Source organism: Dioscorea cayenensis, chromosome 5, assembly GCF_009730915.1.
Source record: "Dioscorea cayenensis subsp. rotundata cultivar TDr96_F1 chromosome 5, TDr96_F1_v2_PseudoChromosome.rev07_lg8_w22 25.fasta, whole genome shotgun sequence".
Classification (NCBI taxonomy): domain Eukaryota; kingdom Viridiplantae; phylum Streptophyta; class Magnoliopsida; order Dioscoreales; family Dioscoreaceae; genus Dioscorea; species Dioscorea cayenensis.
Window position 1 is genome coordinate 9,060,590 of NC_052475.1, and position 17,044 is coordinate 9,077,633.

Sequence of the window (17,044 nt, forward strand, 5' to 3'; positions counted from 1 at the left end):
ATATATATATGATTAGTTATTTATTTTTTTAAAATAATTCAATATCAATATAAGATTATAAGGACCAAATATTTGGGTTTCAAAAAAATATATTTTTAGTATTTATTAATAATATTTTAGACTTTTTGACTTTAAGTAATACTAGTATTACTCCTGTGTGATGTACGAATATAATTTTATGAAATTTTTTTAAAAAATTTTAATAATTTTTTTTATTTTCTATAGAAATTAAGGTAAATTTATGATTAAATAAAATAAGCTATTTATCAACTTCAAAAATATAATATTTTTATAAAATTAATTTTATTATATATTATGAGATAAAATAATAAAAATTAGTTTAAAACAATATAATTTAGTGTTATGTTATAAATATTTTAATATTATAAAAATAATATTGGTAAAATTTTTATGAGAAATTGACAAGTGTCAAATAGGTTTTCTACTTTTATATACATACATATATATATATATATATATATATATAATATTATTATTAGAATTTTATGTAATAAAAAAAATTGGCGAGGGGCAGGGATTCCCCGACCCCGTGGGGATCCCCGCCGGAAAGTGAGGGGGATAATTTCTCCCCCGCGGGGAATTTGGAGGCGGGGAATCCCCGCCCAGTGGGAAGCGGGGATGGGGACGGGGATCCCAATCCCCGCCCCACTTACATCCCTATTGGTGTCATTAGTTCAACTCTTCACAAACACATTGTTAAAATTTTCTACCAAATATAATTTTTTATTTATAATTTATTTTGGTAAATACACGTTATTCTTAATTATGAAAATGATAAATCAATAAAAATTTATAGTATTAATTTTTTTGGCTGAATATTTAAATCATAATTTAATTTTTTTTTTTCTTTGAAATATCTGGTTAATGAAAATAAATAAAAAAATTGTAAGTTTCATTTGGAGCCAAAACTTTGTTATTAATTTAACAAAATTTTAAGTTAACTATTAATTCAACAAAATTTTAATGAATATTATGATTTTAAATAAATAATAGGTTTAGAAATATACAAGATTTTAAAAGTTTCACCTAAAAAATACATAAAAATGTGTAGAAAAGATTATAATTTTAAATTAACAATATGGTTATACTATTACACATCATTGACATTATATTTTTCTATTTATTTAAAATAATATTAATAACGGAAGTGAGTAATACATATAAAAATAACTTATTATAATATTAAGTAACACACAAAAATTGTGAGTAATACCTATTTTTTTATAATAGTTGCTAAAAACAATTAAAGTAAATAATTTGACACTAAATGCAAAATAATGGGATGTAAAGGGGTATGTATAGATTTGAAAAAAATGAAAAATTATTTGATATTTTTCTTTAAAAATATATTTTTAGGTTTTTAGTTTTCATAATTTGTTAGAAAAAATAGCTTAGTGGAATAGTTAAGATGCTTGATGGTGGAAAAGGAGGTCCTTGGTTTGAATCTTGGTGGATGTGTTTATTATGTTGTTTTTAAAATAAATATGCTGGTCTAATACCACTGGTCATGGGTTGGCATACTCACAACTTGTAACCGGGCTCGTTACAGTATGGGTCAGTTCAGCGTCGGGCCAAAAGTCAGCTTGTGCCCTCTTTCTACTTGCAACTCACTTATTCTATCTTATAACACATACTTCCCGTTTAAAATGTATAGTTTTCGTTTAACATTGCGTGTTTTCGTATAACTAAATTAGTGTCCACTTAATATATAGTACTTTTGCGTTTAATATTTGACATTTTTCTTTAATATCTAACATTTCTATTTAATATTATGTGTTTCCGTTTAAAAACGGAAAGACATTTCCGTCAACATCAGCTACTTGACAACAGAACAGAAAAGTACGATGTCAAAAAAAGGGATCTGTGAATACTCAAACTCAGAAGGCTTTTTTGTGAATAACCTAACTTCAGAGGAACTATTTTTCATTATATGTATAATTTATTATTTAATAAAATTAATTATTTAAAAATTATCATGATTTTGTCTACGGTTTTATTTTTATTAAAACGTAGGGTTGACTCATTATGTTATTAGTGAGAAAAATAACTAACTTCAGGACTTCTTATCTCTATTTTTTATTGTTGAATTTAAACATGATTCTAATTCTCATTAAAACTTATATTTCAATATTTAGGAGAAGAATTTTTTTATTAAAGCCGACATCCATTGCTTATTGTATATTTATATATAAATATTCCAAATCATATAATTAAGTTTTTATAGCCTAAGTGGATGGGCCTGTTTTTATTTAATGTGTTTGATTTTCAAAAATAAAACCAACTTTTTGAAAAAATTTCTGAAATATTTAAATTAAAAGAAAAACCACCCGACCCCGACCCGCTATAGCACGTGCGGATTACAAGTCATTGACCTGGTGAGTTTAGCCGGACAGGGCCAAAATAGGGCCCGTGCCCTCCTTAATCTGGCCCATCTCTCCCCTTTCTCTCATTTTGTTTTGATAAATATATAAATGTAGCTCATCTTTCTCAAAATAATGAGACTTCTTTTCTCCAAGTTAAGCTGTTCATGTTGATTTTCACCCTAATGACCATCTCTCGTTTTCTTTATTTTCAGTTATTTATCTTTTTTAATAATTTTTATGGCATTGTGAGATATATTTTTGGCATGAGTTAATTTGTTCCTTTTTATTTTGTTTTCTTTATGTGGGTGGTGGGGGTGTAAATGATGAGCATGAGTGAGATTAACAAGGAGAAGAAGATATCAAAGCAAAAGTTTACCGGACGCTTTTTTTTTGGAAAAAAAATCTTGCAGTGAAGCTCTTCATCAATGTTTTTTTTTACTATCTCTTTTTTTTTATTTTCAGTTATTTTATTTGTTTTAATAATTTTTAGGGATTTTGTAAAATTTTCTCTTTGTTTTGTTTGTTAATTTTATAAGTGGTTTAAGTTAATTTTTCAGTAATTTTTCAATGATTAAAATTTTTTTCTCTTTATTTTGTAAAGTTTGTTTTAATTTTTTTTATATTTATATGTTATTACTTTTAAAATTATATAGTTTAATTTTTAAAAAAAAAAAGGTGGGTCGACCCATGACCCAGTAGGTTTTAGCCTGGCCATCAGTTTTTTTTTAGCCTGGGCTAGATCCGGGTCATCAGAAGCTGGGCTAACCCATCTGCTAGTCCGGCACTATTAGTCTGGGCCGGTTCTAGGTTGGGCCAGCATGGCTCCGTTACCCGGCCCGTGTTCGCCTTAATGAGGACCGATGGTAAACATTTTTGTCTGAAAATACTTTTTGCCATATTTTTTAATAATAAATAAATAATAAATAAATATAAATAAAATTTCTGGCGCCCGTTTGTCCACCTGTTCGCGAGAACCCCTAAAAAATCTCTCGTTTCTTTGCATTGTATTGCATTACGACCACTTCGCGCGCTCGGCGGCCGGGGAAGTGCTCGGCCAATGGCAGTGTCTTACGGCGCGCTTGCGCTCTCACCTGGCGCCCATTCCTCTACGCTTGCTCGGAGGACTCGTCTCCAGATTCTGTGCAAGAAGAAGGAGAGAGACCGCGATCATCAGTACCCTTTCAAGGTCGTTGAGATCACTCCTCCACCTCGCTCCCTTGGCGTCCGATGCTTCCCCACTGTATGTGTTTCTCTTCTTTCAATGCCACCAGCTTGATTTTGATTTTTTGATGAGTTCCTAATGTTTCCATGTATTGTTTTTTTTCATCTTCCAATTCAAATTGTTTGTATATTTGATGCCATTGGAGATTAGGTTTGGATTTTGAGTAAGTGTGGATGGATTGAAGATGAAATTTGGGGCAAATAGAGAAAAAAAATGAGTTTTTTTTTTTTGTTTTTCTTTGGCCCTTTTGTTTGTTTTAGCATATTATGTTTGGTAATTAAATGAGCAAAATAAAGTTCAGATAAGTAAACGAGAAAAACATGTGTTGATGATGCTTTGAAATTTTTATTTTTTTTTATATATAATTTCCCTGTTTTTGATACTCTTGAAGGAAGCTAAATTTTCAGTAAGAAACCATGAAAACAAGTGAAAGAAATTCTTGCATTGCTTGCATGCTTGAGAACCTTTGTAATTTTAGTTCCACAGGGAAAAAATCGGATACTTTTCTTGATGCTCTTGTTTATGGAAACTATAACTCTAAACTCATTCTTGACTTGATCATGCTTGATTAACATATCGAAAATCTGTATGGAAATTTGATACAAAGAATGGCATGACAAAAATGTAAGCTCATTAACTTTATCACAAATAAATAATAAACTGTCTGAGGTAATGCTTTTGAGAATCCAATGAACATATAATTTAGCTCGAACTGTGGTGATATTTTTATCACATTTTTTTTAAAAAAACTGAGCATTTTGATTTCAGCAATTGCCATAGTCTACAATCTCAATGAATAATTATTTTAACTTAGCTTAGGCCAGGTTTTTCATTATTGAATAAGGATTTTCCTTTTGTCACCATTTTTAAATCTTCATAATGGTCATTCTTGTCTTTATGAATCTTCCCTCTTTCATGTTAAAAATAAAAGTGTACTTTCCTCTTAGAAAACGCGAGTTTTTTTTATGATGATATTAAGTTGTTGATTTGCTCGAGTATTATTTTAAGTTTGGCTATAATCAGTAAAAGATTAGCACATCTACTTTTGTCATCCTGTGTCTTTCGAAGTGTTGCTTATTGACCACTTGCTGTTTTATTAGTGTTATAAGCCAGACTTTTTAATTGCCTTTTCCACTACCGAATTCTAGTTCTTATTTTATGTTTTTGTCTCTTGCTATCAAATTATTGAAGCAGTTATGCTTTAGTCCTTAGTATTTATTTTAGTATATTGTTCCCCTTTATCTTTTTTCTAATGAATAGTTCCATATCTATTTTCTCACTCGAACTTTAACTGATAAATTGCAAAACTAGATCTTGATTTGACAGCAATTGATTTACCTAAAATGTTTGCTTCTTTGGATTTCATTTATTAATCAATATATGAAGGAAACATGTTGAGTGAATTGGTTGATTTCTCACGAATAAGTACGTGTTTTGCTCAAATTGTGTTAGCAATGTAAAGCAGTGGAATACATGATCTACTTGTTTATTTGGTTTTATTGGTAATAAATTCTTTCTTTGTATTGCTGTTCATACTAAGTTTTGCTTCTTCTTGTTGGCAGAACATACATTGTGGGGAAAGTGTCACCATAGAAGGTCAAGCATACACAGTTTCGGCAGTAGTTCATCGATACCAGTTGCGCAAGGGAAAATACGAGCCTAGTGAGAAAAGGCTTGACGTGTTGTCCACAGGAAGGTACATCTTGAACATGTATTTAGAAAATTTGCTCGAGCAATCATGAGAACATAAATTATCTTGATGACATAATAAAGGTGTTCATTAATCTGAATGAGCAACTCTGTTGTACAATCCTGTGTGATGAGAAATATCCTCAATTTTGCAAAGTTTCTGAAGTTTTACTTGACATGCATTACTACCGGTTGGCTTATACATTGTTATGTATCATGCTTCAGTTTGATAGGTTGATTGTGGCTAATGTAGAGAGCATAAACATTGAATCCTCTGGATTAGTTTTGTGATTGTATCAGATAAATTGAGGTACTGTAAAACATGTACAAATTGGGTGTTCAATTGCGACCTCAATGTTTTTTATGAGAAGCACAAGCACATTTTCCTCTTTGGATGAGCATATCTTCCTCTTTTTCTCACAATATTGGCCATGTGTAGTAAAAAATTTGGCCCCTTTGATGTGCTTATAAATAAGACATTTTAACTTATTTTCCTTTAAAGTAGATGTTTTGAATTGATATGTTTTTATAACAAGTACATGTGGTTTTTTTTAAAATATTAAAAAAAAAATATTTACTAAATTACGCATGTTTGGGATTATTTATAAAAATACGTAAGTTGGGGGAAAACGTGAAAACTTTCCTCGTTTTCACCTTTTTTTATTTATTTTTTTAATTTTAAAATATAGAAAATGGGAGAGTTTTTCCCGTTTTTATTTTTTTAATTAAAAAATTTTGAAAACGGGAGAAATTCTCCCGTTTTCTTGATTTTGTAATTTTTTTAATAAAAAAAAAAAGAAAAGAAAAGAAAGAGATGGTTTACTAACGGCTTTATAAAATAGCAAAAAAAAACCCTCTTCATAATAAATGATATATATATATATATATATATATATATATATATATATATATATAATGGCTTCTTTACTAACGACTTTCACCTGTAAGACTCTAACGGTTTTATAAAAAATAAAAAAAAACTATGTGCCATACCCACTTTACTAACACATTACTTACGGATATATTTTAAAATATATCCGTTGAATTATTTTATTATTATTATTTTTTATATAATACACGCTTCCCACTTCACACTATCTCCCTCCTCCATTCTCATTTTCTCCCATTATAATTTTATTTCAAGTTCTAATTGTTTTGGTGTTTTATACTTACACGTGTACGAGATTTCTGTTGATAATTTTAGATGACGTTCTTAAGAGTGATCAAATTTCATCCATTTTGTCAGAAAAAATAATATTTTTATATACTTAGATAACTTTGAAATTAATTAATTATTAATAATTATATTAAAACATTAGTTTCACATAATAATTTTTTTGTCATAATTATTAATCATATTAATAATTATCTTATTAGCGGCCGAAGCATGTTTAATTAGATAACCCACTATATTTTTAGGGTAATTTTTTTATTAATAATTGAATTATGTCATAATTAATTATTGTATTAATAATTGTTATATTAACCTCGAAGCATGTTTACTTAGATAACCTAATATATTATTTGGTTATTTTTTTATTAATAATTGTATTAAGTCATTATTTTATATTAATGATTGTATTATATCATAATTATTATTCGTATTAATAATTATCCTATTAGTGCCCCAATCATGTTTAATTAGATAATCCACTATATTTTTAGGGTAATTTTTTTATTATTAATAATCGTATTATGTCATTAGGTTTTAGGAATAATTTTATTATGTCATAATTAATTATTGTATCAATAATTGTTATATTAACCTCGAAGAATGTTTATTTAGATAACCTAGTATATATATTATTCGGTTATTTTTTATCAATAATTGTATTAAGTCATTATTTTATGTTAATAATTGTATTATGTCATAATTATTAATCGTATTAATAATTATCTTATTAGCGCCCCAATCATGTTTAATTAGATAACTCACTATATTTTTTAGGTAATTTTGTTTATTATTAATAATTGTATTATGTCATTAGGTTTTATGAATAATTTTATTATGTCATAATTAATTAATAATTGTTATATTAATCTTGAAGCATGTTTATTTAGATAACCTAATATATTATTAGGTTATTTTTTATTAATAATTAATTCATTATTTTAGATAACCTAGTATATTATTAGGTTAATTTTTTATTGTATTAATAATTGTTATATTATGGCCGAAGCATGTTTATTTAGATAACCTAGTATATTATTAGGTTAATTTTCTATTAAAAATTATATTAAGTCATTAGTTTATATTAATAATTGTATTATTTCATAATTATTAATCGTATTAATAATTATATTATTAGGTTAGATAGATGATGTATTACATAAATAACACACCAATGTTTATGGTTTACTCTTCAATCATATTTAATTTTTCGATGGCATATGTTCGGATTTATGAATTTTTCGTGTCTTATAATTTTTCTAGTCAGCCTATATTATTTTTTACATTTAATATGAAATTGATTAATTTATAACTTTTTACAGTCTGATCGGGGTCTTAGGTGTAGACATGTGTCTATCGTAGAGCATCCTCCAGAAATCATAGGCCTTTTAAGAGAAGCCGGTTTCTATCATGCGGCTCAAACTCTTAATTTCCGAATTGATGCCGCTCTTGTGAGCGCATTAGTGGAGAGATGGCAGACTGAAACACACACGTTCCACCTTACATGCGGTGAGACAACAATCACGTTGGAAGATGTGGCGCTATTACTGAGCTTACCCATTAACGGCCACAAAGTCATCCAGCAGACTTCTAGCTTAGGAAGTGATGTCTGTGCAGAGTTGCTCGGAGTGGTCCCACCGACAGAGCAAAGGAAAGCTCAGAATATAACTCTAACGTGGCTTGAGGAAACATTTGGCATGTTGTCATATGATGCAAGTCAACGACAGATAGAATGTTATGCACGTGCCTATATCCTAAGGCTTATTGGTTGTGTCCTCATGCAAGATATGTCTCAAAATAGGGTTCATTTGAAGTGGTTACCACTTCTGAGGGATTTTACAGAAGCAGGAAGATACAGTTGGGGTTCAGCATGTCTAGCAACCCTGTACAGGTCTTTATGTCGTGCATCCAACAAAGATATGAAAAATATCAGTGGATCTATGATATTACTTCAATCATGGGCATGGTACAAGATTTCAAGTATATCCCCTGGAACTCGTGCTATCGTATCTTTTCCTCTGGTTCGTAGGTGAGAGCAAATTAAATTGATGATTTATTTTACACTCAATTATAATACATTGAAATTATAATTCATTCTTATTTTTTAGGTGGGCGCACATTGAAGTGGATGATGATAGCCGCATCAACAAGCACAATGTGAAGATATATAGGCAGTTCAAAATCGAAAGGAAGACATTTTCGTGGACAGACCTTTATGGACTACGTTTACATCATTGATTTGTTTCAAAGTTGTTGAGTGGCACCAAACAAATCGAGTGACAAAACAATTTGGCTTCGCCCAAGGTCTTCCTTTCGATTCAGTTTGCATTGGACTGACCCATGATCATGATCTTCGTAGCAGAATTGATATAGATTGGGCATTGATGCACAGAAGATAGATTGGATACTAGAGAGATAGAGCGTCACGTTGCCTCAGCCTTCATGTTCCTGCAGGGAATAATGCAATGTCGGTGGAATATTATGACTGGTATACTACTAACACCATACTATTTTTATCGACATATCAGGACTTGTTAAATCCTCGTATGAGGGGGAACACTCTTCCAGTGCCTATCAAAGCGTTTCCAACAGTAGTTGTAGATGTGCCACCACCGAGTCCTCATGTACGAAGACGTCGTCGGCATAGTTCTCGGGCCGAACACGACAAGGCACGTATTCCTCGACAACCACATCACAAAGGATACCAGTCATTTCATTCATCAGATGATATCAACGTTACTCAATCATCTCATCTCCATGGATTTCTACCAATTGAGCCCAATAGATACTCGGTTGATTTCGGGATGGACTTTGTGCGGAATTTATTTGAGTATCAACCTCATCCACCTATGGAACGCGGAAAATCTAGTCGTTCAACTTCATTTCAGCAATAAGATTGGGAATCACCTCCAAACCCTTCGTACTTTGCTGCGAACCTGAACACTCCAGCCTCAGCAATACACGATTCGGATGAATCATCTGATGACGACTCACCAGCCGAGCAAGCACGAAGACCTAGGCCACGGGAACTGCCTGATAGAGAAATCCATCCACCTCAATGTTTTATTGAGAGGTGACAGCGTAGACGGTAGAGTAGACTCTTGTATTAGTTGTTGTTTTTCTTTATTGTGTGCGCAAAACCATCTGTAGTATTTTTTTGCTTGGTGTTCTATGTTGTGTATTTTTTGAATTTTTTTTTTTTTGCATTTGTTTTTTCTTTATATGCTTTAACAAAAGGCTTTAATGATAAATCATTGCATGTTATAATTATATGGATGGCTTACATCATTAAAACATTACAACAAAGAAGAAATTTAGAGTACATTATGACCGACTACTTGAACCGGCAATGTTGGGATAATTTCAGGGATTATGTCCTTCATTGCGACATAAACCACAACGTTTTCACTGGATGTCTTCCCTAATATCCATATCGTTATGAATCCTTCTAGATTTTGGTATTCCTTTCGTCGGTCTTCTCATCGTAATATCAGGACGTAGACGTGGACCATTATAAAGGTTCCAATATCCCTCATTTGATACTGGCTCAAACTCTTTACGATATACATTAAAAATTGTCTGAAGCCTATATATGTTGTCAACATAATCTTCCCAATGTAGACGAATATCCGAGCATGCTGCATGGACATGCCGACATAGAAAATGGAGCGTCTGAAAAGCACCACAGTCGCACCAATGTGATCTTAGGTTGATGCGAAAACTGCTAGCTTGTTGCCCACATTGCGGGGGTGACATCTCATCTACCATGAATGACTTCTCTTCACGGTCGAATTGAGGAATGTAAATGCTGGATGCTGCTTGTTGATTTTCTTGGGTTGCCTTCATTAGTGATTCTGAGAAGATAAGGCTTGATGCGATTTGAGCTTGCGCCTGTACACCTTTCCTCACAAACAACTCGGCAAGTTGAAAGTACATTGATTTAACCATAGCTGTTATAGGAAGGTTTCTTGTTCCCTTACGCACTGAATTAACACATTTTGTGAGGTTTGTTGTCATGTGACCATACCTTCTCCTTTCTTTATCGAACGCTTGAGCCCACCTCTCCCGCGGTATGTTATCCAACCATCTCTTCGCCTCTGAATCGTTGTCCCGCAATAAACCATACCAATAGTTAAAATCTTGAATGATTTTCGAATAACCTGCAATAGTGAACTTAAAAAGTTAAGATAACTTCAATAATTAACAACAATGTAAGAGTTAGATTAGAAAAAAATTAATCTTGCAACTTGCCAATATTGACAACTATCCGTTGCATTTCTTTGTTTCTGAAACAATGCATGAAATTAGCTGAGATATGTCTGATGCACTAAATATGGTACGCACGAGGAGCACTCATATGATTGCCAAGTGATCTAAAAGCTGATTTGATAGATTCATGGCGATCGGATATGAAGCATATTCCTTGTTGTGGTGTTACACTAGAACGTAAGTTGCGCAAGAAGAAAGTCCATGCACCCAACGTCTCTCCTTCCACGATGGCAAAACCAATCGACATGATATTTTTATTACCGTCTTTTGCGATTGCCAACAACAAAGTGCCTTTGTATTTGCCATAAATATAGGTGTCATATATCTGGATGACCGGTTTGCAATATTTGAAAGCCTCCACGCATGCAGGGAAGCTCCAGAAAACTCTATGAAAGATTTGAGTATCACGTACCAGGTAAGGTCCATCGTATGCCGGCTGTGTCTCATGATCAACTATTGTCCCAGGAACAAACTGTTGCAACGCTGATAGCCATCTTGGTAATTCGTTGTCGGACTCCTCCCAATTGCCAAATGCTGCTTCAACCACTTTTTGCTTAGCTGTCCATACTTTCCTATATGTTGGTGTATATCCGTATAGATTCTTGATCTCCGCTATTAAAATGATTCATTGATGCTTGCCTGTTGTTGGACTAGTGCTTGTATTTGGGGATAACTCATGTTTGAATCTAGCTTCGAAAGATCCTACGAGATCATTGCTGATGAACACGTGTGAGGCCCAGTGTACTTTGTAATTTCCCAAAGCTATCTCTGCTTGCTGTAGGATGCGCGAATCTTCCAATTGCACCCATTGCCATATGACTTACATTTATCGCAATATCGATTCGGATCGGACTTGATAACTTTGTATTCGACAGATTTAAGTAAGCAGTAATGCTTAATTGCGGTCACAACATCATCTTTACTTCGAAACCTCATGCCTATATGCAGATCTCCATTTGTCGTTGTTCCGCTTAATGTGACGGCATACAATAAATGGTACTATGGCAATTCTTGTGCGGACATTGCATCCAAATCAAGGATCCGCATATGTGTTGAAGGCTCCATTGGTGCCATCGTGAAATTATGGCCGAGCATTGGAACATCTTCGAGATTGCATTCTTCTAACTGAATGTCATCAACACTTGCTTCAGTGTCATCCCCAAAGCTATCACCATCGTCGTCCTCATCGTCTCCACTAGATCGCCCATACTAGCCGAATTCGGTTTCATGAGTATCATGAAAAGAACTTGTTCCGCCTTGAGATGTTGTGAATTAGTAAAATAAATATTGGGTAGTGGATCATCTTGTGCACTCCACTCCGTAGAGAGCCGTTCAGGTTCATTAACTTGGCATGGTGATGAAATCCTCTCCCATCTTATATTGCGCTGAACTTCGTCATCTGGGGCGGTTTGTTGTTGGGAAGGAGCACCCTCGAAAGTTGCAGCGCTGAACTCCACGTACAATTCAATAATGGCAATATCTGGATTTCTTTTGTGGTAGTCGAACATCATTCGAACATCTCGGTTATTACGCAATTTGAATGACCGATAGCAAATCTTATCGGATCCTGAAGAAATTGGAAGCCGGTATTTGATACATGAATCTCCTTGGTTGTCAACAGTCTCAATGCTTTCTTCAATAAATCTCTTTAAATTTTCGTAAGAGATGTCGTCTTCGGCATAAAAATATGATTGATCCTCCGACGAAAATATAATTTTATCTTCATTGGCAGTGATTGAACCATTGTAGTAAACCAATACAAGTGAAGTCTTTGCCATTGTTGAAGACAAGATAAAGAAGTATGGGTGAGTGAGTTGAAAGAGAGTAAATAGTGTGCAAGAGTGAAAATGGGCTACTAATGTTGGTTTATATAGGGTAAAAATCATGGAAGGGTACCCAACTATGCCCATATTTCAAAATGGGTACCATCTTTTCAATTTATTTCTTTTTGGATACCACAATATAATTTCAGTTCACCGGGTGGGTACCCATGCATTTATGGTTAAAACTTATCTACGTGGCAGCCGGAGAAATGAGTTGGCAGGGGTTTGGGCACATCAGCTACTCATGTGGAGGAGGGGCGTGGCATTTTTAAGCCACATCAGCCAGCTTATTACACGTCAGCCCGGGCCCTCGTCATCGTCCCCCTTCTTTGTCTCCTTCTCCTTCTCCACACTCTCTTCTCCTGGTTCATCTTTACCTTCTGCTTCACGTCCTTCTTCTTCATCTCCAGTTCTTATTTTCTCTTCTACTTCTTCTTCTTCTTCTTCTTCTTCTTCTTCATCTTCGTCGAACCAGGTGTTAGCTATTACATTGGAAAATACATTAAAATTAACCTCAGATTGTGCCATTATAACAATTCCAAATTGGTGAATACGATCAACCAGAAACCGATTTAGAGGATTTCTAAGCCATAAAGCTCACCCTCTCTTTTTTCTCTCTATTTCTCTAAATCATGACCTGAGAATTCTGTAGCTAGTTTCTCAAATTACTGATATAAAGTTTTAAAAAAAACTTCCATGCTTGGAACTGGATGGCAAAGCTCTGTAAATTTGTAAGAACTGTATATTGATAGTATTAAGCAGATGTCTGTAAAATTTACAAAATGACATAGTTCTAAAATTGGAATTGGATGGCAAAGCTCTGTAAATGACAATAAAGACAATGAAGACATGTTCTAAAATTTGCAAGAACTGTATATTCATAGTATTAAGCAGATGTCTGCAAAATTTACAAAATGAAATAGTTTGTTTGTTTCCTCCTTTTGAAAAACCAAAAAAAGAAATAGTTTCCAAAATTTACATATCATAGACAGTTTGTTAAACACTAATTTTTTTAAAAACTACTTAGCCCACTACATAATGCTTCAACTATTGTGCATCACCAGAAGTAGTAGATCCTTTTGAACCAGGTGGCACCCAAATCTTTTTCTTCTTGTTAGCAACCCCATCTTTGTCATTGGCACGAGCCCGCATTGTAGGAATTCTTAGGACCGTTGGAGTTTTTTTCTGCCGAGCTTTATCTATTTGAACCACATGCTCCTTTTCCTTTACAACATATTTTGATGGGCATTCTGTATTGGCAATATTTCTTCCACTTATAGTTGGTAATTTAGTCATATTTAGCCTTCTCTCTACCATAGTTGTTCTTTCAGTAGGAGGCTGCTCACAATTACAAATAACATAATATAAGATGACATACTCAGATTTTACTCCAGAAGACAATCCAAATAAACATACTAAAAGTTTTACACCATATTAATGCTCACATCTGATCCTATTGTGCATTGAACCTGTTGTGAGAGTTGGCCAATATCAATTTGTTGTGAAAGTTGCCCAGGTTTACTAGTTCTGTTGATGAGGTGTTGTGAGAGCTGCCCAGGTTCAGGATTTCTGTTGATGAGGAGATCAACCTGTTCATCAACCGCCTTAGGTTTAGCTCAAACAAATGGATCCAAAGGAGAGACATTAATTCAGAATACTTTAATTCCAAACCTGGACAAAATGCTCTTTAAGGACATGGGGATCAATACCAGCCATAGGATCTATGCTATCATTCTATAAAGCATGACAAATTTAATTAAAATGGACAATGTCAGATGAAACTAAGTTGTTGAAACTTTAAAAAAAACCCACATTGCCCACATTCTCTTTTGCAGATGACTGACAACCTGCCCTGTCTCTCTTCCCCTACAACAAAGATATATTTATTTATGTCACATAAATGAAAAACCAAAGTAAATCTTAAATGAATGTAAATTAAACATACCTGCACACCATGAAATCTTTTATTGTATCCAGGTTTTCTAAAAATACTGCACTTCAGTGTGATGTCTTTCTTGCATACCTTCCCTTTATTAAAGCCCACATTTTGTTCATTTGCTTCCCTCCTTCAAAGTAAAGGTTTCCTGCCTCTCTTCTTATTTAATGGCTGAGGTGGACAAATGGGTATCTGATCACTTTTGGGCCAACATTCTCTACCTTGTGTGGGGTATAAAATATGGGAATAGGTTTTAAGGTAAGTTGCAACTGTGTAACACTCATCCAAGTGATTTTCGGGTCTATCCTTATTATAGTATATGGCTGAGATTGCATGACTACAGGGTATTGATGTAAGTTGCCATCTTCTACAAGTGCAACCCCTTTCTTTCATGTCTACAACAAATTGGCCATCTGGTCCCAAGACTTGATACTTAACTCCTCCAGACCAGGTTGACATGTATTTATTACTTATCTCCTTCAATTTCTCTAATTTTCTGAGAATTCTAGGGCAGTGAGTTGTGTTGCATTTCTCCATAGCATCTCTCCTTTTTTGTATTCTAACCATTTGTTTGGTTCTAATCATTTCATTCATGGTGATGATGCCCTTTGTCCTAGCTGTCAATATCTGACTATTAAAACACTCACATAGGTTGTTTAGGAGCATGTCACATTTGAATTGGGTTTGGAAATGACTTCTAGACCAATGTTTTGGGTCTATATTTTTCAAATATTGATATGCACCTTCAGACATAACTTTCAAATATTGATATGCTGGAACATAGCTAGCCTTGGCACAATTCCATAAGTGGTCCTTGAGGGCCTTACCCCTATAATTTTTTTTAAAGTTTGTATGTATGTGCCTCACACAAAAACTGTGTTCAGAGTATGGGAATAATTCTTCAATAGCTGGTATAAGGCCCTATATAATTATTCATGTCCACAAATCATAGCCAATAAACATAAAGGTCCAACAAAATAACAGAACAAAGAATGGCAAACACAAGAAATTCAACCAATGAGATCTTAAATTTAATTTATCTAAAAAAAATCATACAAGAAACAAATTACAATAATCTTACCTTCTGCCTATCTGCCATGAATGCGAAGTGGTGGCTATTGTTTAAGTCCAAATCCTCATCCATCAAGCTCAAGAACCACTGCCAATTCTCGTTGTTCTCCTTCTCAACAATAGCCCATGCGAAAGGATATGTGCTATCATTGGCATCTATTCCCACAGCTGACAGCAACTGGCCACCATACAAGCCCTTGAGGAAGCACCCGTCTAAAGAAATTATATGCATGTAGCCTTCTAAGAATCCAGCCTTGAGTGGACCCAAACATACATACATCCTTGCAAAAACAACTTCAGAACACTTGAACTTCATTGTTGAATTGGCATGAGTTCGTAATAATTCAAGCCTATAATCATAAAGGCTCCTTATCTGTGACTTCTCATCACCATCTAGCATCCTATCAAACAAGGAAACAAATTACAAATTACATTGGGGTATCAAAGTTTAGACTGAACATAATTAAACAGAACAAAATATAACAAAACAGAAATTAATCAGAGTTACCTGAGAGCAATACATTTGGCTCTCCATGCTTTAAGTCTGCTTATATCAGCTTGCTGGTTCAGCTTGACTGCTTGGATGATCCCTGTAATTTTCCAGGAAGGATCAGCTCTAAACTGCTCTAGGTAGTTATTTGCTATCCAAGTTGCATTCACGTGTCTAATATTGTGATCTCTTGTGCACTCATGCTTTAGGTTCCCAGATTTAATTTGGATAGCTGCTTTGTCTTTGTACATCGGTGAAGCCCACAAATAACAAGGGTAGCCAGCACGTCTGCAGAAAGCCTTGCATCTTTTCTTGTTATTTGGCTTGAAATTCATGACACATCTATTTCGTATACCATATATCCTAATAGCTTCTCTGAACTGCTGAAAACTTCTGAATTTCATGCCAATTTTGAATTCTGGTTCCCTCATATCAGTATCTTCATTGAAATCAGCATATTTGGGCCTTTCAGGGGCTAAGTTTTCTTCATCTGTGCTAGAGCAAAGATTTCAAGTCAGCAGAGTCAGCAATATCGAGTCTTCATTATCATTATCAAACTCTGCCTCAATAATTGGTTGCTGGTCTCGTTTTTGAACACCTTCTTCCTCATGTTCTTCCTCAACATGTTCTTCAAGATCTTCCTCAAGATCTTCCTCAAAATCCTCCTCAGGATCTTTCTCCTCTGGTTCTTCAAATTCATTGCTATTGAAGCTATAGTCTGAGTCATGCAGGCCACTAGCATTTGACTCATTTTCATCCTCATCATCTCTCCCTGTGTCCCTGCATGCAGTTGCATCTTCACCCAATTGTACCCTTGTTGCATCAGCATCTAGCATCATCCTTTCTATTATCTTCACTAACACCATCAACAGACTTACTACATCCTACAGTGCATAATTTAGCATAAACATTGATAGCTTTTCTCCTTTGGTTAATATTCCTTACCATTGAGGGAGCATCCAAATAATTTCTTATCTGAACTAATGATT

The 17,044-nt window shown here is 33.8% G+C and overlaps 3 protein-coding genes across 3 annotated transcripts; 2 read left to right on the forward strand and 1 right to left on the reverse strand.

Annotated features, from left to right (window-relative positions):
• The first annotated feature begins 3,384 nt into the window (after nt 1-3,384).
• On the forward strand, nt 3,385-5,684 carry LOC120260786. The gene is made up of 2 exons (XM_039268350.1): nt 3,385-3,624; nt 5,169-5,684. The coding sequence occupies exons 1-2, from the start codon at nt 3,442-3,444 to the stop codon at nt 5,346-5,348; spliced, it is 363 nt and encodes a 120-aa protein (XP_039124284.1). The 5' UTR covers nt 3,385-3,441; the 3' UTR covers nt 5,349-5,684.
• Nucleotides 5,685-7,679: 1,995 nt separating this feature from the next.
• On the forward strand, nt 7,680-8,704 carry LOC120259962 (protein MAIN-LIKE 2-like). The gene is made up of 3 exons (XM_039267415.1): nt 7,680-7,688; nt 7,789-8,495; nt 8,575-8,704. Exons 1-3 carry the CDS (start codon nt 7,680-7,682, stop codon nt 8,702-8,704), a joined length of 846 nt encoding a protein of 281 aa, XP_039123349.1.
• Nucleotides 8,705-13,605: 4,901 nt separating this feature from the next.
• On the reverse strand, nt 13,606-16,921 carry LOC120259963. The gene is made up of 8 exons (XM_039267416.1): nt 16,614-16,921; nt 16,074-16,550; nt 15,576-15,966; nt 15,362-15,415; nt 14,371-14,424; nt 14,230-14,292; nt 14,004-14,147; nt 13,606-13,896 (listed from the first exon to the last, which is right to left on the reverse strand). The coding sequence occupies exons 1-8, from the start codon at nt 16,919-16,921 to the stop codon at nt 13,606-13,608; spliced, it is 1,782 nt and encodes a 593-aa protein (XP_039123350.1).
• Nucleotides 16,922-17,044: the final 123 nt, after the last annotated feature.